Source organism: Xiphophorus maculatus, chromosome 20 (genome assembly GCF_002775205.1).
Source record: "Xiphophorus maculatus strain JP 163 A chromosome 20, X_maculatus-5.0-male, whole genome shotgun sequence".
Classification (NCBI taxonomy): domain Eukaryota; kingdom Metazoa; phylum Chordata; class Actinopteri; order Cyprinodontiformes; family Poeciliidae; genus Xiphophorus; species Xiphophorus maculatus.
The window spans coordinates 27,559,723-27,583,271 of NC_036462.1; the positions used below are offsets into that span (position 1 = coordinate 27,559,723).

The 23,549-nt window shown below is 40.0% G+C and overlaps 1 protein-coding gene across 1 annotated transcript; it reads right to left on the minus strand.

The window, feature by feature from the left end:
* Positions 1 to 317: 317 nt before the first annotated feature.
* On the minus strand, positions 318 to 22,656 carry LOC102235397 (probable G-protein coupled receptor 22). Its single transcript, XM_023324539.1, has 2 exons — positions 22,549 to 22,656; positions 318 to 4,145 (listed from the first exon to the last, which is right to left on the minus strand). The coding sequence occupies exon 2, from the start codon at positions 4,029 to 4,031 to the stop codon at positions 2,514 to 2,516; it is 1,518 nt and encodes a 505-aa protein (XP_023180307.1). The 5' UTR covers positions 4,032 to 4,145; positions 22,549 to 22,656; the 3' UTR covers positions 318 to 2,513.
* Positions 22,657 to 23,549: the final 893 nt, after the last annotated feature.

Sequence of the window (23,549 nt, forward strand, 5' to 3'; positions counted from 1 at the left end):
GCAGACATGAAACCATTGTTTTCATTTTACCCCAAAACCTGTGATATTAGTTATTTGTTTTTAACCAGCAGATAAAAATCATCTGTGGTATCAGTGGCCTACTTGTTCTCTCTGCTGAATTAGCCTACTTTGCCCTGCAGGCTTCATCCCACATAGATGACCCTCTTTTTTTTTTTTTTTTTTTTTTTTTTTTTACTTTCCTGCTGAGGCCTGCAGCTCCTCCTTCCCACACAGCACAGAACCCACGCAAAGTTGATTTCTTTATTTTTTATTTTTTTAATTTTGCCAGCTCTAGAGCTGGTGTGTGTGCAGAAGGATTCACATGGAGGAGCACATGCTGAATGGTGCCAGGTGGACGCGCTCAGTGCCCACACAGGGATCCAAAGCTGGACATGGATACTGAAACAATATGGCGTCATGATGGAGCTCAAATAGGTCAGTAGGGAGGAGGTCCAGCGAAACTATTCTAAAATCAATTTTCTGATTAAAAAAAACAATTATAGCATACATTAACATCTCGTCTTATGTAAAATATCGAATATTACTCTATAGAAAACACAGAATAAAAGTCAAAGTGGTGATCTATGGTTCAACTTGATAAAATGAAAACTGAAGTTGACTTTCTGCGCCATCAGCAAAGAAAAACTGAACATTTAACTTGACATGTAAACAGTTCATAGAAAAAGAGTACACAACAAAGAAAGCTAATTAGTCCCTAATGTTTTCTTTTAGATTTATTAAAGTAATTTCTGATACATTCACTATAAATCAACACCATAGAGAACACATAAATATCGCACATTCTTGGTGTGAAACAACATCATTTTGCATTTTCCATTTGTTTACATTCAAAAATGCATTGCGACAGTTCACATGGATGCAGTGTGGGCATATCTTCAGAAGAGTGAGCAAACAAGCAGGAAGTCAACAGCAACCACGTGTCCTCATAATAATGATATTAACAATAGTCCCATTGATCCCATTGAACAGGAGCCGGCTGCCGTCTTGTGTGAAATACTCCTCTAATCTAGAAAAGTCGGTCAAAAAACGCTTTCAGGGCAAGTTGCTTGTTTTGAAGAATCCCGTGTAATAAATCACAACTTTGCGATATTTACAACATGTACTGTACATACATGTTTCTTAAAAAGTGCACTGCACCAATGAGCTACAGACATCTACTCAATACTATCCAAATATCATTGGTGAAGGTCTCAACTCCACTGTTGCTTCGTAAAAAGTTTATGTAAAGTACTTTTTTTTGCTATGTCTATCCATTTTACAGGGTTAGTTTGACTCATTTTCTCAGTCATCACCCACAATTCTGTCAACATTTAGTCTTTTGAGCTTACTATGAATCAGGAAAAAAACTAAAACATACACTATATATAACTCTGTGGCCAGTTTCTACAGTGCCTTGCATAAGTATTCATACCTGTTGAACCTTCTCATCTTTTGCCTCATTACAACTTTAAACCTTTTTGTGTTTCATTGTGATTTTACTCCACAGGATGGCAAAGTAGTGCATGATTGTGAACTGAAAAGAAAATGTTACATGGTTTTCAGAATTTTCTACAAATTTCTACCAAAAAAAATAATAAACCCACACCATGTTCCATCATGCGGATGGTTAATTCAGGGGGTGTTAGTTGTTTTTCCTTCATTCTCCAGCCCAAACAACTGGATCTGTTCGTAAAATATTGTAACCATGTATTATTTTGGTTTTTATAATTTGGCACTCTTTTTTGTTGTTTTATGCGAGGCACTGTATTGGACAGAACAAAGTAGAGTAAAAACAAGCAGTGATCAGCTAATCTGCAAGTTTCTGCAAGATGTTACACCATTAGTTAAAAACTAGGAAGAAAAGAAGTTGAAGTAATATCAACTGCTGATGCAAATTTTTACATAACCCTGTTATATCTGTGCAAAACTGCAAAGCTTATTTTACACTTTTACTGTCTTGAGACATGATCTTCATCTCTAGACCAAATCCTTTAGCCTTCCTTTTTTAGGTTTATTCAAGTTTATGTGGCAGTGTTTTTTTCCTTGCTAAATGTTTCTTCTGCAAAATAGAAAGCAAGGCTGGTATTGATTAGATTCGAAGAATATCCATGTATTCAAAGTGAACGAACATAAGATCATTTGAGTGGGAGAGCAGATCAGATCATTCTCTGGAGAAACCCATTCTTGGTTACAGTTACATAAAGACTTTTTGTGTGTAAATAAACCTCAGTATTTGACAAAGTAGGTACAAATAATACAGCCTCATTTACATGTGTGGAAGCTATGTGCTCCATTCTGACGACATCGTCCCGTTTCAACCTGTGCCTGAGGTGAGCGGAGCCGTGTTTAGCCGGGCCTTGCTGGTGGTTACATTTAAACGTCTCCCAGAGGTAAAAAATGTGCTCTTTGCATTTTTTACAGCGGCTCCTCGCTTCAGTGAAGTTCATGATGGAACGCACCTGCGACCTTATTCTGCTTTTTAATTATTCCAGCTGGACCCAAGGGTCTCGGCCTCAAAGGGCCTCGGCCAGGTGACGGTCTGTGCCTTCTCTTGCTTCCAGCCGCACCTGTCGGCTGGTTTTTCTGGTCTCCACCCAGGAGTTGTGGATCACTGTGCCCCCTGGGGACGGGTCCACCTGCAGCAGAGACACCACCCGTTTCTTCACTTTGGCACGAAGGGCACGGCGCAGTTTCTGCCGGGTGAAGGCATAGAGCAACGGGTGGGAGACAGTGGTGCCATAAGCGAGGGCCAGGAACCAGAGCCGCAGGCTGACCAGGACGTCACTGGGGCCAATGCTTAGTATGAGTATGTTGGTCACGGAAAGAGGAGCCCAACAGCCCAGGAAGGTCGTGATGATGATGAGGGACATCTTGAACACCCGTTTTTGTCGTTCTCGACGATCTCGATGGCGTCTCACTGCCCGACGCAGCGCTATTATCGCCGAGACAGAGGCCTGGACGCCCATGGTGGCCGGCAGGGCAGTGGCAGCGCCGGCCTCAGAGGCGATGAGAGGAGCGGCAGAGGACTGGGCGGGGGGAGAGGTAGCTGTTGGGGTTGGAGACTGGGAAGGAATGAGTGGGGGGTGGCTGAGCTGTTTGGTACCATCTATGGTGCACTGTTCCCCTGCTGCCTCTTCGTCGTTCCTCCTGAGTCCCACCTTCCTCTCTTTCTGTCTCTTGTGGCGCCCCCTTCTCCGCTGGCTCTTCCTCATGTGAGAGCCGATGCGGATGTTCAGAGCCCTCAGTATCCTGGAGTAGGTGAACAACATGACCACCACGGTGACGAAGAAGATGGGCACCTGAAGTATGAGATGGTAATACATTCCCAGACCTGTGTAATAACCCTGACCACCGACACATAGAAGGGTCCTGTTCCGCCATGCTGGCATAGCTGTTCCGCCAATACCAACTGAGGAGGTCACCTGACTTGTTTCCTCTGCTTCTGATGCACCGGACCACTGGACCTCCAAGAAAGGCATGAAAAACACTGCAACCGACGTGATCCAGACGGCAGTAAGGAGCAGCGCCGCTCTCCGTGTTGTCAGCAGCCTGTTGGCCGGACGCACCGAGATGTCGTAGCGGTCCAGGCTGATGACCAGGATGTTGATGGCTGTGGCGATGCTGGCGAATGTGACACAAGCCTCGTGGAAGCAGCAGAGCAAGGCCAGATTGGGTCCTGGCGGCAGCAGCACTACCACCAGAGTGAGCGGCACACACAACAAGCACACCGCTACGTCCAACACATGCAGATTGACCGTCACCATGTTGCTCACAGAGTCCACCAAATTAGACTGTGAGCAGTAGAGCACCAGAACCGTCAGGTTGCTGCTGAACCCCAGCACCAGCTCGAGCATGAGGAAGGCGGTGAGCGACATCTGGAAGCCCAGTGAGTACGGCATGTGCCAGGTCACACCACTGACCGGTGAGGCATCTCCTCCCTGATCCTGATGGGCCTCCGTAACCTCCAGGCCCGCTGGTATCCCCATCCAGTCAGTGGTGGCCGGGCCTGCGGTGTAGCTGTCAGACTCCATGACGACCCTTCAGTCCTTGTTGTGTGTTGTGTCTGTTCCCCTGCAGATTAGTTCCCATGATGCACCGGCCCGATCCTCCATGGTGAGGTGGTGAAAAACAGCGTGGCGACAGTTCTGGAGAAATGAGAACACAAAGCAGACTGATGAGAAACGGACTGTGTGGGACAGAATCCAAACGTCGCTCCCAAAGGGTCTGAGCGTGGCTATGGACTCAAATGTCACAAGATGAGACTGTAACCAATGCATGTTGGCTAAGATATGTCAATCTCATGCATATGCACACTGATAAAACCCATCTCCTGCACAGAACAAATTCTGAATTATGTATCAATCAACATGCTGTCAATCAGTGTCACTGATTAGCATTTTGTCTTAGCCACAGATGGGATACTGTATGCATGTTAGCTGCTAGAACCGCGGGCTGCTACAACACGCTGCACTGGAGTTCAGGGGGCACAGCCAAACTGAACAAAGGGAAGTAATCAGCTGAACTCAGTTTATCAGCACTAAAACACTTTGAGCAAAAGATATAAAATTAGCCACAATTTGAGCTTTGCTGCCTGTGGAAGACAACACGGTTATATAAAGTCATCTGAATTTTAAGAGGAGCTAGGTCCTTGCTATAGTAATACCAATATATAGTGTGTTTAAAGCGGCACACTAGAAACTTCACGGCAGAACTTACCCAATCATAGCGAGTTATTAAAACATAATTTAGCAGTTAAGGTGACATGTGCTGTACCATGTAGAAATAAGCGACATCTCTTGATGCATATCTGTGTTTAAGTTTTTGTGACGGACTAACAAAAAGTATCACATAGTTGTTAAGTGCAAGGAAGTCGAGGTTTTCTTCCATGATTCACCTGTATTTAGCTCCACCCATCTTCCCACCAACTCTGACCAGTTCCCTGTTTACCAAAGAAAACTGATGGTGTTAGGATGTAGGTCAGAGAATATTTATGCTGACCACAGAGCTTTCTTCCACATTTTCACCATGTCCCCAACATGGCTTTTTGGATTTATACTGTGATTACATTAAAAGTAGTTTCAAGAGTAAAGGGGCTGAATACAAATGCCTCAGACCTTTCCTTTAAATATGTATAAAACGGGTATCTTTTTTCTTCCACTTCACAATTATGTGCTACTTGGTCTTGGTTTATAACATTTAGTCTTTGTAAAAGGCAAAGACGTTTGCGGGTGTAACATGTTATATGCCAAGAAATGTGGAAAAGAGAAAATACAATTTTTTTCCAAGGCAATGAAAAGCGATTATTTATAGCATTTCAGAGTTTAAACAACATTGTGCATGCTATCAAGATCATCAAGACAAAATCTTTCTGTAGGAACTCTTTCTGTTCTCTTGCCATATTTTCCCCAGAATACACCCAACGCAGCTCAAGGTCTGCTGAACAGAGTCATAGAGTTATTCTGGAAAGGGCAGGAAGAACATTATAGCAGAAGGAGTTTAATTATATCCTTGTTATCTCTGGATCCTGAGCAGCCTGTCCCTCCTGCTATGATGTTGGCAGGTTGGTGCTAGATTGCCTCAGATTAGTTGTAGATTTGCGCTGCTGCGCTGTGAACGGTCGCTTCCCTACAAGGTTGTGAATGGTCTGTTTTCTCTCTCAGGCCACTGATGATTCCTGGGGCTTTTGAAAATATCACAGAGCAGCTCAATTGGGTCAGTTGTTGATTGCTTAATGTTTTACTTTTATTATTTTAAGACTTGGCCACAGATCTTAAAAGGTTGGCCAAATACAGTTTTCACAGATGATTTAATTAGGATTTTCACCGCATTAGTGACAACAACACACTTTTAGATTAGAGCACATTTGATGAAGTCCAGCAGTTATTAATGGAGGGAATGTTGCACATTTAAAATGTTGAGATTATAAATAATTAGTCTTAGTGCAGCTAAAATGTAAAAGCCTGTCATTCAGAACTTTATCACAGTATAAACTGTAACATTATATTTAATTGAAAAAGATGAGTGATTGTAGCTTGACTTGTTCAAGGTTTGGTAACATTCAATTAAGCTACAAAGTTCAGTGAATTTTTAGGTCTATAGTGAATTTTGAAGTTGACTAATTGAATAGGCTAAGTGGATTTAACATATTTGTTTCACATAGTTATACTAAGCACTTGATTTAAATAAGTTGAAGGCTTTTTGAGATAAAATAATTAAATTGAAGTAATGTGAAAGGGTATGTGACAGTGGGAATTGGTCATCCAAGTATGCTGCTGCCACCAGCAGCAGCAGGTAATTAAAGCACTTTGTATAAGGTGAAATGATAAACTCCAAAACATCATCAATGAAGCCACTTCATCAAGAATGAATCTGTATTTCAGAGGAGAGCTCAGCTTTGAGGCATTTCCATTTGCACACATGAAACTGCACCATGAGCGTAGGGTTGCAACACAGCATATGATCGTTTGTTTTACTGAAACCATTTCTATATTTTGTTGAAGTTTGACCGGAGATGTGAGTAAAAAGCAGGAGCCAGGAACTGTTTGAATCAAATAATTTAATTTTCAGTTTTTTTCTTCTTCTTTAGTTTCCCGTTATAATGTGCCTTCAGAAGGCTTTGGTTAGCTATACATATACCCCCAAAATATAAGCTTTGACTGCTGTTTTTGTAATTACAACATACTCAGACTTATTAAGTCAACTCAAGTGACACTCACTAAAACTGCATAAGTAATTTGCCTATATTTTTGAAGTAAAGAATACAGTACACACACAGATATGATGCATTTTCAAGGTAAGATGGAGTACTGAAATAAAACAAGAAACACAACTGAAAACAAAACCCAATCTAGAATAAAACCACAAAATGAAAACAAACTCCTTCAATTCATGACATATTTACCAACCTGCCTGCATCGATAGTCTGTAGGGATATTCCCTCCGACTGTGAAGCAATAATTCCTCTCCTGCTCACGATCCGTCATGTATTGATACTTCATGACAACCCACTCACCTGTGATATAAACGATGATCATCTCTAATAAAGTCCTGCGTGTCACTGCCTCAGCTCATCTCCATTCCCATAACCCCATAAGCACGCACTCTTATGAACCTCCAAGATTACAATTTTGATCGCTGTCTGTTTCTATTTCGTCCACTGTCGGATTTGTTTGCCGCGCGCACCGTGCAGCCGCAACCAGCCGGGTCATTTTCCATGAGCTGCTTTCTGCTGGAGGCTTGTTTCTGTTGCAAAGGGAATCGTGTCTGCTCTACAGAGTCAATCTCCACAGAGGAGGAAGTGGCTTTATAGCATCTGTGATGGCTTTTGCTAGTTTACATACGTAGATCAATGGTAGTAAAATCCTTGGAAATCATGTTCATTCAAATAAATTTCTCCCGCTTTTTGACATTGACCTCTGCGGGAATTTATCTTTCAACCATTTGTGGTATTAGTTGCATTGAGTAAATAGGATCACGTCAGCACGATCAAATCAAATCGCATTTTGCTTTTGAAACAATCCAAAAAAAACTAGGTCGGGTGGAGTGCTGCTGTCAGCATCCCTAAGATTGAAATCGCTTTGTGTTTCTTTGATGTTAATAGTCGTATAGATGGAGTAGGTGTGGCTATTTTAATGTGGTTCCACAAACGTATTTATGTGAATATAAAATTGGAATAGCATCGACAGGCATATTAAGAAAAACCGGACAAATCAGACATTGTTTGAAACATCACGTACCTTATTACATCTCAGTCTTACCTCTTGTCACATTGGCATTATTTTTGAACTTTGGTAGCTATTCTGGAATATTTGCAACTCTGACAAAACCTTTTTTAACCCCCAGGAACACTTTTCTGCAGACCTTTGCCAATATGCATTAAAACTCAGGTAATAGGTAATTAAAACATTGGTGTTAATTATTTAAAACTTTAGAATTAGCTCTCTGGAACTGTTAGAACAGTGATTTGGTACTCTAGGAATAATTTTTTGGAACTCTATTAATAGCTATTTGGAACTTGGAGAACAGGTTTTTTGGAAGTTTTGGGAATATGTATTTGAAACTCTGGGAATGACTCCATGAATCTTTCAGAATAGCTATTTGAAACATTGGAAAACAGTATTTGAATATTGGGAATAGATATTTTGACCTGTGGAATTGACAATCTTGAACTTTGATCATTTGGCATTTTACGAATAGCTATTTGAAAATGGGGGTAACTATTTGGAACTCCGGATTAGTTATTATAAACTCTGGAAATGGCTATTTGGAAAATTAGAAATAGTCATATGAGACTCAGAAAATGGATTTGGGTCACTGAGAATACAAATCACCGGTGGAGCGCTCTGCATAAGTTTGCACATCATTTGTTTTGAGGAGTTGTAGCTGACAAGATATAAACATGCATGTTTTGGTGGAAATGATTTGTATTTAGTATTACAACATTTTAACGTTAGGTTTTATATTTTCAAAACAGCACAATGTTAATATTTGCTAATTATAGGAGAAAAAACATGAATTCTCTCGTAATCTCGATTTGCTTATTTTTGTGTTTAGATCTAAAGTGAGAAAATAGAAATCACATAATATGGGTAAAGTTATGTTGCATAATGATCTTGAATCTAGTTGAGGGATACATTTATTTTTCTGTGATATATGATGGCAAAATCAAAAGTTTCAGCCAAAATAGGTGTTTTTCCTCAGTGGATGGACAGGACAGATAATCAATAATAACAACGACCAAATTTATAACAATCCCTAAGAATTACACAGGCTTTATTTTATTACAAAAGTGACTCCGGATGTCCAAGTTTAAATCACCAAGTCCACTGTAGGATTTGAATCCAAACAGCTAAAACTAGTGTAAAATGTAAAGGGCTTCCTTGATGGCTTTTTCTTCAAAGTTATCTAATTCTGAGAGCGCAGCAGCTCAACTGAGAACAGGCTAAAAGCCAACATTTAAAATACACTCATCGCTGATTAAGGGGGTGGTGACTAATTGCACCCGCAGGAAGCTGCGATTTAGAGCAATTTCAGTCGCGGCCTCTTTTCATCTGAGCTGGCGAGTGAAAGTTGCTAAATCAAGTGTTTAAAACACTGATGACAAAACACCACAGAAGAGCATAAAGTCCCTAACGTACACATCTACGCACATCTGCAGAACAGCAACGAAATGTTCAGTCGACAGATGGACTCGGTTTTCAGCCGTCCTTTGTTGCTCCAGCAACGGCACCAGAGATCTCACTAACGAGAACAAAGGTGATATGACACTGGAAGTGAGTTTTGTCATGACAACATGCTTGCTTCTGCGTCTTAACTACAAAAAAAGAAGCAATAAAAGGTCCAGAACTATTTTTGTTGTGTGGACAGTAAAATAATGCTCTTCCCAGAATCGATTGAGAAATCAAAGGTACGCATTTGAAGTTTAATTGTTTATCACCTAAAATGGATTTCAAATTTATCACAATATTTTGTGGCACTTTGGTGCAGTTATAATGTCAATAAGAACTATTTATTACTTCGGGGCTTAAACTGTTGTGCCATGACTGCATGGCACAACAGTTTAAGCCCCACAAACACAAAGGTTGCTCTTGAAAAACATTCAAGAGCAACCTTGAAAAACATTCCCATTTGTAATACGCTTCACTTCTTTATGACTAGGGCACCAGTCATAAAGAAGTGTGATTTGTATCATTAAACCGCTAACCATAATTGCATTTAATCAAATTTTCTATTTATTAAAATTTACAATCCCGACAATACAGACAGTTTTGGGGGCTCTTAAACATCATTAATTGGAATTTATCATGAGTACAATAAATCACATTTCTTATCATAAGAAATTTATCATGTTAAATGATGACCGATACCATAAATGCCCACCCCTAATCTGAAATACCACTAAACAGCATTAAAGCTAGCGCTAACATAAGAGTTAAAAAGGGTTGGAGTACATTTTAAAAGAGCAGTGTCGACTGCCATTTAAGTTTTGGTTTTAATGGCGCGAAATAAGCCGTGGCAAGTCAAAGAGAGAGGAAAACTGCTGAAGGAACAGATGAAAAACGTTCAAGGGTGAGATGAGACGGGCACGCTCGGAAATGATGGTGCGCAGAAGTCAGCCCCGCAGCTGGCCTCGCCGCCTCACGCTCCCAGCCGGCGTGATGGGGAGCAGGCTGATTGCCACCAGAGGCTTCAGATGAACACAGGATAGAAATGGAAATGCTCACCATCGGTGAAGCAGAGGATTCTCATTTGGAAAGGGGCGCAGCACCTGAAAGTAGGCTACCCAAAACACCGGAGAGAAAATTTTAGACAAGGGCGGGGAGTAAAAGATGCAAAATGAAGGCAGGAAGCGAAGAAGCGGGAAGAAACAGCTAGTGCTCGTAAACAAGCTGTCCCAGAGAGCAGAGGTGGCAGTTTTTTCCACTCTGAAGTCTTACATCAGCCTTCCTCTACAGCAGCTCACGGTTTCCTGGTCGCCAGCGGCCCCCAGAAGGCTGCTTTGGTCTCTAAAGGCTCATGATTGCCTGAGTGAAACGCTGCATGATTACCGGGCTACACACTCAAGGTACATTAAGGAGCAAAGGTGGAAAGATATTCCCAATCTTAAAATCACAGCAGCAGAGCAATCTGATCACCGAAGGATTACGCCGAGTCCTACTCATTTTCACCTTCCTACAATAATGGCCTCAGTCATTTTTTTCGCCAAAAGTTTAGAAAGGTGACGTTGTGCTATGTTGGTTTTCCTGCAGACATCATTGGATTGGCTGTTCCAGATTTATTTTTTAAAGTTTATTTCTAGGAGATTTGTAGCTCTACTGTGATCTCAACCCGCTGCTTTTTAGGCAAAAGTACAGTCCAGTTACTATTTTTAAAAGCACCACCGTCTAATTAGAGGGCTGCTCATGTGGCACGCACATCAGCCGGTGTGACGCTTGCTGAAAAGCCTGACCCTGGAGAGGAAACAGCTTTGAATGTTCTCAATCTTTAAAAAAAAAAAGTCCAATTAGACTGAATCTTTGAGGTTAGCTCTCTGCAGACAGATCATTTTCTAAATGCAGATAAAAGTCTTGGCAGAGAACAGCATGGCCACTCTTGCTAACTAGCTGAGTGTCAAAGGCAGGAAAGTGTACAAGTCGTTGCATTTCTGGACGTAATTTATCTATTTAAGTCACCACAAGTGGAAGAGGATCACCAACTACTCCTCCAGGTGATTGAAACCGGGAATATTTCCAAGATTTGAAGAAACCAATAATGGGAACAAGTACAGTCTGTAAATGATCAGCCTTTTTAGGCACTAATTTTGTCATTTCTCATATGTAATTTGACAGATTTACACCTGTATACACCTGGGGAAGTGTGTCTGCAGCTAGACATAATCGATGTTGCTTTCCACCCTGGGCGCCATCATTTCAGAGAGCAGCATTAGCACTCAAATAAAAAATAGTTCTGCTTATTTGCCGGTCAGATCAAGTAGAGACTAGAAACCAAAGAGAGCGCTCCACCAGCGTCAAGTCAGTGATGCTGAATGGTAAATGGTAAATTTGGGGTTAAGTGCCTTGCCCAGAGGCACATCAACACGTGGCAGGAGGAAGCTGGAATCGAACCTACAACCTTCCGATCGCAAGGTTAGTACTACTCTACCATAGAGCCACAGTCGCCCCTGAAGTTGGTTTCTGATTGAGAGGTTCCAACTTGGCTCTGTTCTAGGGACATTTTACTGTTTTTATTGGAATCTGAACTACATTTGAACGCCTCATGTTCATTATCTAAAAATACTTGGACTGCTACCACTGAAACTAAGTTCCTCTATACTCAAGTTGAGATGTTTGAAATCTAATAAGAAATTCTGGTGTTGACAACACAAAACAACCGAGGTTTCTAGTTTTCTCAAAAGTGCCATTAAAACTTTTCCTGTGCTATTTTTAAGCATGTGTGTTGTAATTGGAATATATGGATTGATTAAACCTGAATTAGTCAGCTGTAGACCCAGATTCTTTACAAGAAGATATTTGAAAAACCATTTTTGTAGAAACAGTTAACCTTGATGTTTCTTTTTTTGTTATTTCATTTTGTCATGGTCATTTGAAGTATACAAACATATTTAAAATTTCTACAATTATTTATTGGAATCAAGGAGCTTAAAATGATGTTGGTAGGAGTAAGCTTTTCTTTTACATTTATTCCTTCAATGTCTCTTTAGGGGGACTGTATGAACCTGTCAGGAAGTTGTAAATACATTTTGAAATGCAGTTTTTTTTTTTATATAACAAGTAAATAAAAATTCATTGGTTTTGATTATACTTCAACACTGTTTTATCATTACCAACCAGAAACAACTCTTGCTTTTGTATATTTCTGCTCTGGGAAATATTAAGACCCACTGCACTGAACCCCATTGAAAACTTCCTGGTTATTCCACCAAATATGAACTCTTTCTGAGTTAAAACATTAGTTTTGTTGTTCCTAAATCAATATGAACTTGTTTTCTTTGCATTATTTGAGGCCTGAAAGCGCTGCATCTTTTTCGTTATTTTGACCATTTCTCATTTTCTGCAAATAAATACTAAATGTTTTTTTCTTGGAATTTTGGAGACATTTTGTCAGTAGTTCATAGAATAAAAGAACGATGTTCATTTTACTCAAACATTTACCTACACAGAGTAAAATCAGAGAAACTAATCATTTTAAGTGGTCTCTTTTCTTTTTTTTTCCACAGCTGCATCTTGCGTAACCTTTTCACTACAGCTTAAATTTAACATGAAATCACTATTTAGAGCATCAAACTGAACCCTAAAAGTTTTACTGTGTTGGAATCTCAGATTTTAAATTGAGTCAATGCTCATCGATGCTGCCCCTTTTCCAATCAGACGCATCAAAAACATAATTTCTGCCACACCAACTAAACTTCTGAACATCGTGTCACAGTAATGTGACAGTATAGTTCATTCTGTTCAATATACACACACCACCAGAGACTCAGATTTACAGATAAAATCACAAATGTAGAGTAGCACCACTTTCCACACACATCTGATCCGCGGTGCTTTTCCCCTCCAGTGTGTGGAACCAGAAAGTGTGAGACAAGAGAACGCCTGGCATGTATAATTGAACAGCTTTGGACACATTGGCTTCTCCCAGAGGCGGCGGCTCAAAGATTAAAAAGATGAATGGCAGCGGAGATAATCTTGCTTTTCCTGCGTGACATGCTGATGTAACAGGTTGTCAAAATGACAGAGCTAGTAATGAGAGATAAAGAGGGGATACATGAATGGAGGATCCGTCAAGGAGCGGGGTTATTTTGAGGAATTTGGTTGGAAATAGAAACGCTGCGAATCACAGAACAAAAAGATCACGGTTGAATAATAACGGTAACAATAACAAGATGTGTAAAGTATGCGCTCAGTGACAACTGAGCCAATCATATCCTCCTCATGATTCTGTTCATTGTGACTTGAGTACCTTAAAACTAAAGACAATTTTTGCATCAGAAAGCGTAGTCTTTCCCTGGGGTTGCTTTTGGAACATGGAAAGTTTTTCATGATCTCTGTATCTTACAGGAACGCTGCAAGAACTGTAGACCAAAACGTGTAATGAATGAGGCAGACACACACTGTGAGAGATCAAACATGCAGCGCCGTGCAAAAATATTTACATCCCATTAACTTTTCCATAAACTATAGGACAAATCTACAGTGCATCTAGAAAGTATCTGCAGCCCTTCATTTTTTAACATTGTGTTATATTACTGCATTATTCCAAGTTTTATTAAATTTACTTCTTTCCTCAACATCATAAACACTTTGACACTCTCTTTTGAGATTTTTGCTAATTTATCAAAAACAGAAAACCAGTAAATCACGTCACAGGTTTTGCTTGATACTTTGTTTGATGGCAGCAATTAGAGCCTCAAATCTTTCTGAACACGGAGCCACCAGCTTCCAGTCACCTATCTTTATGCAGTTTGGCCAAATTTTCTTTCTATTTCTCCTCCAGCTCCATCAGGTTGGATGGGAAAAATATGTCGGACATTTTCAGATCTTTTCAGTGATCAATTGGATTCAAGCCCTGGCCACTCCAGTCCGGTAAGCTTCATATACCGACTGGTGCCTTTTATTAATGAACAGCTTTGGTCTGGTCACATAAATAAAACATTATAAAGCACTCACTCTGCCTTCTGGAGAGTGAGCTTGGCGAGAAATTGTGCTTTTTTTTCCCCTCTGGTGTTCTGTGTTGCAAATGAAAACAGAAAAAAAAACAAGATTTAATGAGCATCTTTAGGAGGATTTCTTCTGTCTGCCAAGCCCTCGCAGGCATTTTTAAACAATTTGTTCTGAATGATCCTAGAAAAACTGTCTGTAATACTGTGGTTTACACAAAATGAGGCCAAGTTCCACTTTTACAAATCCTTTTTTTTTGTTACTCCAGTTTGACCCTTCCCCAAAAATCATCTACAGTTCTGTCATTACAGAACTATAACAAATGGTTAAATTACGAACAAAAACAAGGCAGTCACGAGAGAGTGATCTGCCAATTTCTAATTCGATGCCAATCACAGCATAAAGCACAAAAACTACTGCCTACAGAGCCCTGCGGGGTACAGCTGCACCAGTAAAGTAAACCTTCTGCATACAGAGGCTGAGCACACTGCTTGAGTCTGTATGTTTATTGGAGACAGTGATTTAAACAGTTTTCATTGTCAACCACACGGTGTGTCATGCACAAACGAAATGTGTGCTCTTTCTTGAGGAACGATTTGTTTTAGACGTGTCCCTACGTAACACGGGTCCGTTAAGAAAAGCTGTGATTTACACATTAAAGCTGCATGTAGACCTCATTTAGACAGGAGTCAATAAAAACTCTATTATTAGTGGGTTGGTCTAAGAGGGAGCTTAAAATCCACAAAAAAAACTCAGCAAAAACACCAAGAAGCAAAACTCTAAACCAGCTTCATTTGATTTGGCATTAGAAAATAAACTATGAACCAAGCAAAGTAGCAAAAGTCCAAGATGATGAAAGCGTGAAAAGCCCAGCACCCACCGAAGTCTCACTCTGCTGTAGCAGCCTGAATAACCGGCCAACTAAAATACGTTTTACAAAGCCTCTAATGGTTTCTGTGATTCCTCTGACTTTGTTTTTAAAGACCTCGCTGGTACTGAAAATAGCTAACTTTGAGCTCGCTTCCCATGGTAACAACTTCCAACCCAACGAGTGCGGCGGCTGCTGTGGTGCATTCACTGATCGTAATATTTTTATTGTTTTTTTTACTCTTTTCTTTTAGTCCAGCTAAAAACCGCCCAAAAGCGGTCAACAGATGTCACTGCATCTCTTACGGTAAGTAGAAAAGAGAAGGCTTTCTGATCATGCATGTCTCTAAAGAGTCATTACAGATGGAAACAACTGTGAGGAGGAAGGATCTCCTGTAGAGGGTTGTGCTGCAGTGGGTTAGCAGTGGCCTCTGACTGAAGACGCTGTGTTGTGGAGTTACTGTATTAGGAAGTCTGTTATTAATTTTTTTTTCTTCTTCCCACGATTAGCTCTAAGACAGTGATCAGAACAGAGCTCAGGTTTCTCCTGAGCTTAAGTTTTTTTTAGTCACTGGGTCCCATGTTGCTACGCTAGCTGATGACGTCAGAGGAGATTACACTCTAAACAACAGACTTTCAAAATATAAAGATTTAAGGACATAAACTAAGCAGGCAACATACACACCTTCCATTAACACATGAACATATTTTTGGCACTAATGGAATCCCTACAAATACATAAGCACACAGCATATAGATGCAACATATGCCATTTAAAGCGTCACTTTCCTAAAATAATGGCCTAAATCTTTTTTTGCCACGTTTTTTTTTTTTTTTTTCATCTTCTGGCAAAAAATAGAAGTGGTGATTATTTTTTTTGGTCAAAATTTCTCTTGGCAAAAAATGACTTGGGTCATTATTTTACACACAAGCCTGCTACATACGCAGCTTACATATGTACAGAGACACATTTCATTACATAAGATAGATGTTTACATTTACAGTTTTGACACTAATGGAACCCCACATTAAACTTCTAAAAGCTTCTAAAATCTACTCTTCTCCTTTTCACATTAAAAATACGACAACCGCAAATGTATTTAACTGTCTGTACTGATGTTTTCTTTTTGTTAAGTTATTTATCGCATATAGAAAAACGTATCAACTTCAATAATAAATAGCCATTTTAACTGTTTATTATAATAATCCTCCACATTAGTAGGAGTTTAAGTGTCATAAAGCTCCCCTCATTAGCACAGTCACTCCTGCAGTACGAAATGTTAAGTAAACAAGGAGGCATTCATTAAATACCTCCACTTTTCTCTTCATCCGAGGGCTGACATGCCGTGTTTATGTTCAAATACGCTCATCTTCATTATGATGCAAAGTTATTCAAAGAGGCTCCCTAAAATCCTATCAGGCTGTCAAATCAATCAAGGGAAGCTGTCATGACAATGAAATTTCTGTCATATTCTGTCGCTGAAAGCGTCCAATGTGGCATAATTTGCGGGGTTTAATTTAATGGTCAGATGTAATTAAAGATGGTTCCAGGTGCAACTTGTGGATTATGAATAAATCAGAACATGCAGTCACTTGTTCACGTGTTTGGCCTGGTAAAACCTGACCTCGTGGATTCCGTAAAAAAAAAATTTGTGCAAAAAAAACAAAACAAAAAAAAGTTGACCTCCATCACCTGCTGCAGCAGCGTGGGCACAAAGCAAGTAGAGCAATGAGTCTCATATGAAGGTATTTTTGGTCCAAATATTTTGGTGCAGTGAAAAATACACTTAATTTTTTACTACATTTAAGATCTTTAATTTCTTGTAGTTTATCTGTGAAGGTCTAGCAGTAGTTTTGTGTCTGCGAGTCATAAATATTCATAATTTATTTTGTTTCCTCTCCCACCCCCAACATAGGTATGTGTCATTTGTTCTGGGTCATTTGGGGGCAAAAATGTAAAAGTGTAACTTTTTTAATATATATAATAAATACAATTTGTGGACTTTTTACTTAAGAATTTGAAGAGGTGCAACTGCCGTATGTCGAATGTAAAATTGCAAAACTTCTCTATGATTTTTCTCTCTGACTTCAACTTCTCAGTCACAAATCTTTTTTCATGAAAAATACCTTCATACTCTCATCACATTACATGGATCAAACCTGAGAAGCAGCTGCAAAATGGATGAGCAACAAAAAAATAAAATAAAAGCAACATGAGAATATACAGCAAAAAGTGCCTGTGCAGCAGAAGAATCAAGCTTATTGGAGAACTCGCTCCAGATCAGCCACCATGATGGAGACAAAATGTCAGTTAGATATTTGCAGGCCACTGCTCATCCTCAGCTCAATTGGCCCGAGAGAGAACAAAAACACACACACACACACACCTTCGACCATGCCACACACATAGCAGCGCATGCAGTGAGTAAGATGCTCTCCAAAGACTCCTGCTTATAGTCTACGCTAAATGGCTTTGTGGTGAGGCTGAAAGCAGAGATGATGAAAGTCAGGAGTGTAACACGGAGCTGTGAATGTTTGATACCAGGAGATGAGACGCGTCTAACAAATCAGCCACAGGTTCCTCGGGTCGGTTAGCTCTATTTCTGTCCTGCTCACACAGACCGGTCAACGCGCCTCCTGAGGGACGGAGTGTAGTCCTTGGACGTTTTGTGACTTTCCCAGTAAAACAGTCCTTTAAAAAGTGTTCATGCCTCTTAAGCCTTTTTCCTTTTCTTTATATTACCAAACGAACGTCTCCGTGTTTTATTGGATTTCATGTGATAGACCAACACAAAGTAGACTATAACTGTGAGGAGGAAGGAAAAGGAAACAATAATGAGAAAAAGTATTTACCACCTTACGGATTTGTTTGTTTGCACAATGAAACAAATAAACTCATTTCCATATTAGTTCACGTGCACTTTGCACACAAAAACATTCATCTCCTCGAATGCTCCTTCCTGAATTGCAAGATGGCTACACATTGCCATGGTGCTTACACTTTGTATTGAAAGTTGCAATATGCAACTTTCTCAAAAGTTGCATATCTTGCATGTCTTTTAAAAATAAAAGATTTTTACATATTTGTTAAAACTGTCACCATGTTGTGATAGCATGAGACAGATAATCTGTGGGGGGAAAAAATCTTAACTCCTCTACCTCCTTCTTGAGCTACTATTGCCGTCTGAAGAAATTCACAGCTTCCAATAAAAAACGACCAATCGGAGTCAGGGGGGAGGGACTTAGTGCAGTCAATCATCCCCGTTTACGCACTGCTCATTGTGCTGAGAAACAACTTACCGTTGCAGGAAAACAGTTTATCTATTGTCATTGGTGGTCATGCTAGCTAGCCTTAGCACTCACAACAGCATCTGTTCACAGATTCTCTCATAATATACTGTCCAGACATAGTCACAGTTTTAACAAATATCTACAAAACATTTTTATATATATAAATGTATATATAAACTTTACTTGCTGCAGCTTTAATAGGTTCAACAGATGAATTTTGCACTTTCGGGCTTTTGGAGGTCCGCCGTTATTTTTATGCCCGATATATTTTTATTTTTACATAAAGTCAATCACTGACTCACTGTGTTGAGGTGTTGCCCTTATACCCGTCCTCAGATGCACTTACAGTTGACACAAAAGTTGTGGATCAACTTATCAGAAGCCTACAAAGCCATGACATCATCATCTGGACTTTCTCATAGAAAGTTCTCCTGGCTCAGCGCTGTAGTCTTTTGTTGAACTGAGCCACTGAAAGAGATTTAATTTACTCTGTGTACTGTTTGTTTTTGTATTCTGTAGAAAGTATGCCTGAAGAGGTGCCTTTTTGTTTGTTTTGGTTCCTGTTAAAAGGGAGGGATTCTTTTCCACTGTCGCCACTTGCTTGTTTAATCTGTGGAATTGTTCTGAAACAAATTACTCCATACAGTAGGCTGGGCTTTTTTTGTTTTTTACCAATTGACATTAATGACCAACTGAATTTGCGCTGCATTCTGGGTTATGAATGTGATTCCATGACTTTGCTTTTTCTTGCTTGTCAAGGCAGAAACTTCAACTGACAGTGCAACAGTGGAATATAAAATATGAAAATGCAGCACCAGTTACAGCTACAAAAAGCAGGCAGCACCTACGTTATCAGCCTACAGAGGTATGTCGTGACGCAGGCATTATTTATGCAACGTGTCTTATATGTATTAACAATAATCTGTGAGTACAATGTGGTCATAAGCAAGGACGGGTGTAGCTGTCCAGCGTACAAGCCTGATAAACTGGGTTAAATTTGAAAACACTGGATCAAGTTGGCCTTTCTATTAGCAGTTCAGGTGAGTAAAAAATATGTAATTTTCTGCTGCAGGTAGTGAGAAGCTGGAAAAAAAAATATTCAGAGGCATAAAGCTTTAAAAAAAAACCTCGAGAGCACCATGAGGGAGAGGATAAATAAGAAAAAAAATCAAGTAAAAGCATTTCTTTTACTAAGTTTTTTTTTGTTTTTTTTTTAAACTGCTCTCTCTTTTTCACATTTTGTTTGCATAAACCTTCAACTGACGATAAACAGGAGAAGATTATTTGGTCACATTTGTCGCGTCTGCCTTTCAGCCACTTTGCACCGAATAAAGCCAGATCCATTATTCAGGTAGACTTTCCAAATGCTAGCTTCAGGTTTGAGAGGAGAGCATCGGAGCTCTAAGTGTTGCTTCCCTGAATTATTCATCACACACATGAAATATGGAGCCGAAACAGCCGGCCGCTGAAAGGCAAGAGAGAGAAGGTGGACAGAAAGTTGTCCAGCAACAAATTGATGAGGCAAGTCAACTGAATGAGGATTAGAGGTCAGTTAATCAATCTGGCCGACTGGAATCAGTCACATACACACACACACACACGCCGGCTTTCTGCCTTCAGTGTTTTCCTCCTTAATGTTGCAATCAAAGCTCTCTGCAGCAGAACAGAGCTCCTACCACACGCTTTCATCAAGGCTTCTCCCTTTTTCTTTCTTTGCTTATCTCCACCTCCACACCGTTGCCAGCAACGCCTCCCTGCTCAGTCGCTCCTCTTGCTGCATCTCATGTAGTTTCTCTCCATCTTCTGTACATCCATCTCTCTAGTTCTTTTTTTTCCCCTCGCCATTTTCTTGTTTTTGCAAATAGTTTCGCATCAAAAACCGCACTATGTTGGACTTTCTGGGCGCCATGTTCAACTGGCTCTGATGTCTGTGTCATTTTCAGCCTGAGGGTGAATAATAAGCAGCGGTGGAAACATCCCAGCACCATTTAATTTACAGATTGTTCCCATACGTTTAAATGATGCCCTCTAAACTTTTTCCACATTTAATCCCAAATTGTATGTATTTTATTGGGATTCTGGGTGATTAGATCCAACACTGAAGAGTTGTGTGCGCTCCGAGCAACGACATTTTGTGGACAAATTCACAAGTGTGTCTTTGTGCAAAGACAATAAAGTAAGTCTTAAGTCTAAAACCTCCTACTTATGAAGAGGAAGGAAAATAATTCATGGATATTCTTATTATTCTACAAACAAAAATCTGGATAGATTTCAATTGGATTTGTAAATTCATATTTGTCCCTAAGTCAAATACTTTTGGTGTTTGTTCAACTTTGTTGTTGTTATAAATCACTTGGACTTTCTGCTTTCATCCTCACCTATGATCAGTTTGAATGGCTAGAGCTGTAATTAATGACCAAGAAGAAAATGTTTGTCTTTCCAAATAAATAAATCCTTAAAATTAAAACAAGTACTTTTGGTGGCAAGTGCCCCGGGATGTGTCCCCCACCAGTTTTGCACATCTAGAGACTGAAGCCTTTGACTGTTCTTCTTCTCGGAAGAAGAACAGTCTTCTTCTGGTCATTTTAAATGACCATTTACAATGGTCATTTTAAATGGAGAAGCTCCATCCCAGTGTCCAGTCTTCTGCACCTTCAACAGCTTTTCTTTCAGGATGTTGAGCTTCTCTACATGGCAAACTACAAACAGGAAGTTGTTTGACTTTCTTCTATGACTTTCTTCTTGCCCACCTGCAGTAAACACCCAACAGCTGTCCTGTTACCAGACTCTCAAACCTGATCTGCACGGTTCTTCTAGTGACTGCGTTCGCTAGTTTGCAGTTGTACCACTCTTTTATTTTTCTTCTGTGAGATATCCAACACGTATCTCTAACCAAACTCTACTTTAAACTTCTCCACAAACTCTCTCTCCCAAGATCTCCTTGATCTCCATGATGCTAATCGCTCACTAATGTTCTCTAGTAAACCTAGTAAGACAATAAGTTGCACATGAAATTGTATCCAGGTGTTTCAAAATCAGGGGTTCTCTTTTTGCCTTGTAGTTATTCTTCTGTTGGTACATCAGATTCTGAAGCAAATAAAATGCATTGAGGTTTGTGTTTCTTAGGTACAAAGTTATGAAAAGTGGTGTGAATATTCAAGGATGTTCACATCACTAATATTTCAATGACTTAAATGGATATGAAGTAAAGAAAGCAGGAAAATAAAAAGCTGGATGGCGTAATTGTTAGCATTTTGTTGGAAACAATCATGGACATGAACAGATAGACACTAGGGGGCGGTAGAGCGCCTGCCCCCTTTTTCCCTGGACAAAATAAATCCCCTTCTGAAATCTTTTGGGGGTTTTTTTTGTTTGTTTTTACTGTGTATAGTGTGTGTGGCCCAAGGTAGCATGTATGACTATAGATATGAAATAGATATATAAGCCTTTTTTTAAAAATCTGACATTAGTAACGCAGCTGGCAGTTCCTCCCACAGACCCCTCCTCCCCCTTGATCGCCTGTCCCCCAAAATGTCTGTGCACGCCACTGGAAGCAATTACTCGTAGTCAGCTACTTGTTGATTAACACGGTATAAAATCCGCCAAGCCTTCAGCCACAGTAATTAGCACACATAAACCTCATATGAAAACGATTTGAAACGGCGTTTTTTAAGTTCTGTTGGTTCGCGCAGTGAGACACAAACGCATCCAAGCGACCGGGCGCGCTCTGGTGAGCGCAGCAGCGAGATGTTTCCAGCAGCTGCAGCGGGAGGCTCCCCGAGGAGCGTGGGAGAAGCACAGCCTGTGTCAGGCACCCCACTCCCACAGACACAGCCCCGAGGTTCCCAATAAAACCCAGATTCCAATGCAAAAAAAAGATAAAATCAATAAAAAATCAATATGCGAGCAGGCTCTGTGCCGAGCGGCACGCAGAGCGATGCGCCGCTCTAGCAATGAGCACGTAAACGATGAGAAGTTGAATGCAAATGTTGAAAGCGATGTTTGCTCACGTTTTAGACACTTGAAAGCAAAAAGTCAGGACTGCGTAAAAGTTCACCAAATGCAATATGACAGAAAGAGCTTGACCACAATTATAGAATCATAAGAGGAAATCGCAGTTTTAAATGTTTTTATGAAGATTGGTTTCAACTATCACTATGCTACTTATTTTCATTTTTAAAAGAAATCGCAAACAAAGCATGAGATGTCTAGTTAGGGATGAAAATCATCTCACCTCCCGCGTCCGGACCGCGCGCTCAGTGATGCATGTCTGCAACCTGTGGGCTGCCTGGTTCGGAGAGTTGATGTGAAGCTGGATCCCGCCTCGGTCCTGTGGTGGTGTTTTTTTTTTTTTTTTCCAGCAGCAGCAGCAGCAGAACAAACAGCAGCCAAAGCGACCCAATGAGAAACAGAAGAGCTACAGCATTGTCCGCAGGAAGAGCTCAGGCTCCTGCTGGATCCTCCGAGGATTCTATCAGCATGACTTTCACTGAGGAAGAGGTTCTACACCACATCTATGTTGTTATGAAGTCCAAACCACATTTGCAACTCATTTAGACTTAAGAGTCTGAGCTTTTATCTGGATTCTGCTCTGTGTGTTTGAACTGACTGTATCATACCAGGTTGTTTTTTTTTAAATGTTCATAATTTAGATGTAGTGGAATAACCACAGGAGAATGAGGCCCCTGAGGTGAGCTACAGGAACAATCTCCAAAAAGGTGCACATTAACCAAGAGATTAAAATTATTATTTTTTTAGTCCTTTTCGGAAAAGGTCATTATAAACATGAGCTCTCTTCTCAAAGTTCCTTCCTTCATAAAGCAAAAATGAAACATTAAGGCACTCTGTCCACACTCCAAAGTTAACTCCTTTATTCAGTGCTTAAAAGTTTAAAGCTATTCACCAGGAAACTATTTGAACATTTTAAGAAATCTTAAGTTGCTTCAAAGTGAAAAAGAGCGAGTTTCATCAGATAACAGGAAGGCTGAATGTATTACAACCAGAGATGAGAGTCGAGTAGATTTACCTGAGGATCCTTTCATAACAAATGTAACACTGAGTAGTTTTACAGAACTATTTTTTTTAACTTCTGCAATGCTTAAGTATTGCTTCTCTACCAACCTCTAATTACTTTACAAGTCAAAGAAAAAGCATGTTTTAAACAAAACGCAGACACACATAGCACAGTTAATAGACTGTTATACAATCTTTTTTTCTTAAAACTACTTTTCATTC

What these genes read in the sequence shown, in the direction of transcription:
- LOC102235397 (XM_023324539.1), bottom strand. Translation starts at nt 4,031, where the DNA reads ATGGAGTCTGACAGCTACACCGCAGGCCCGGCCACCACTGACTGGATG.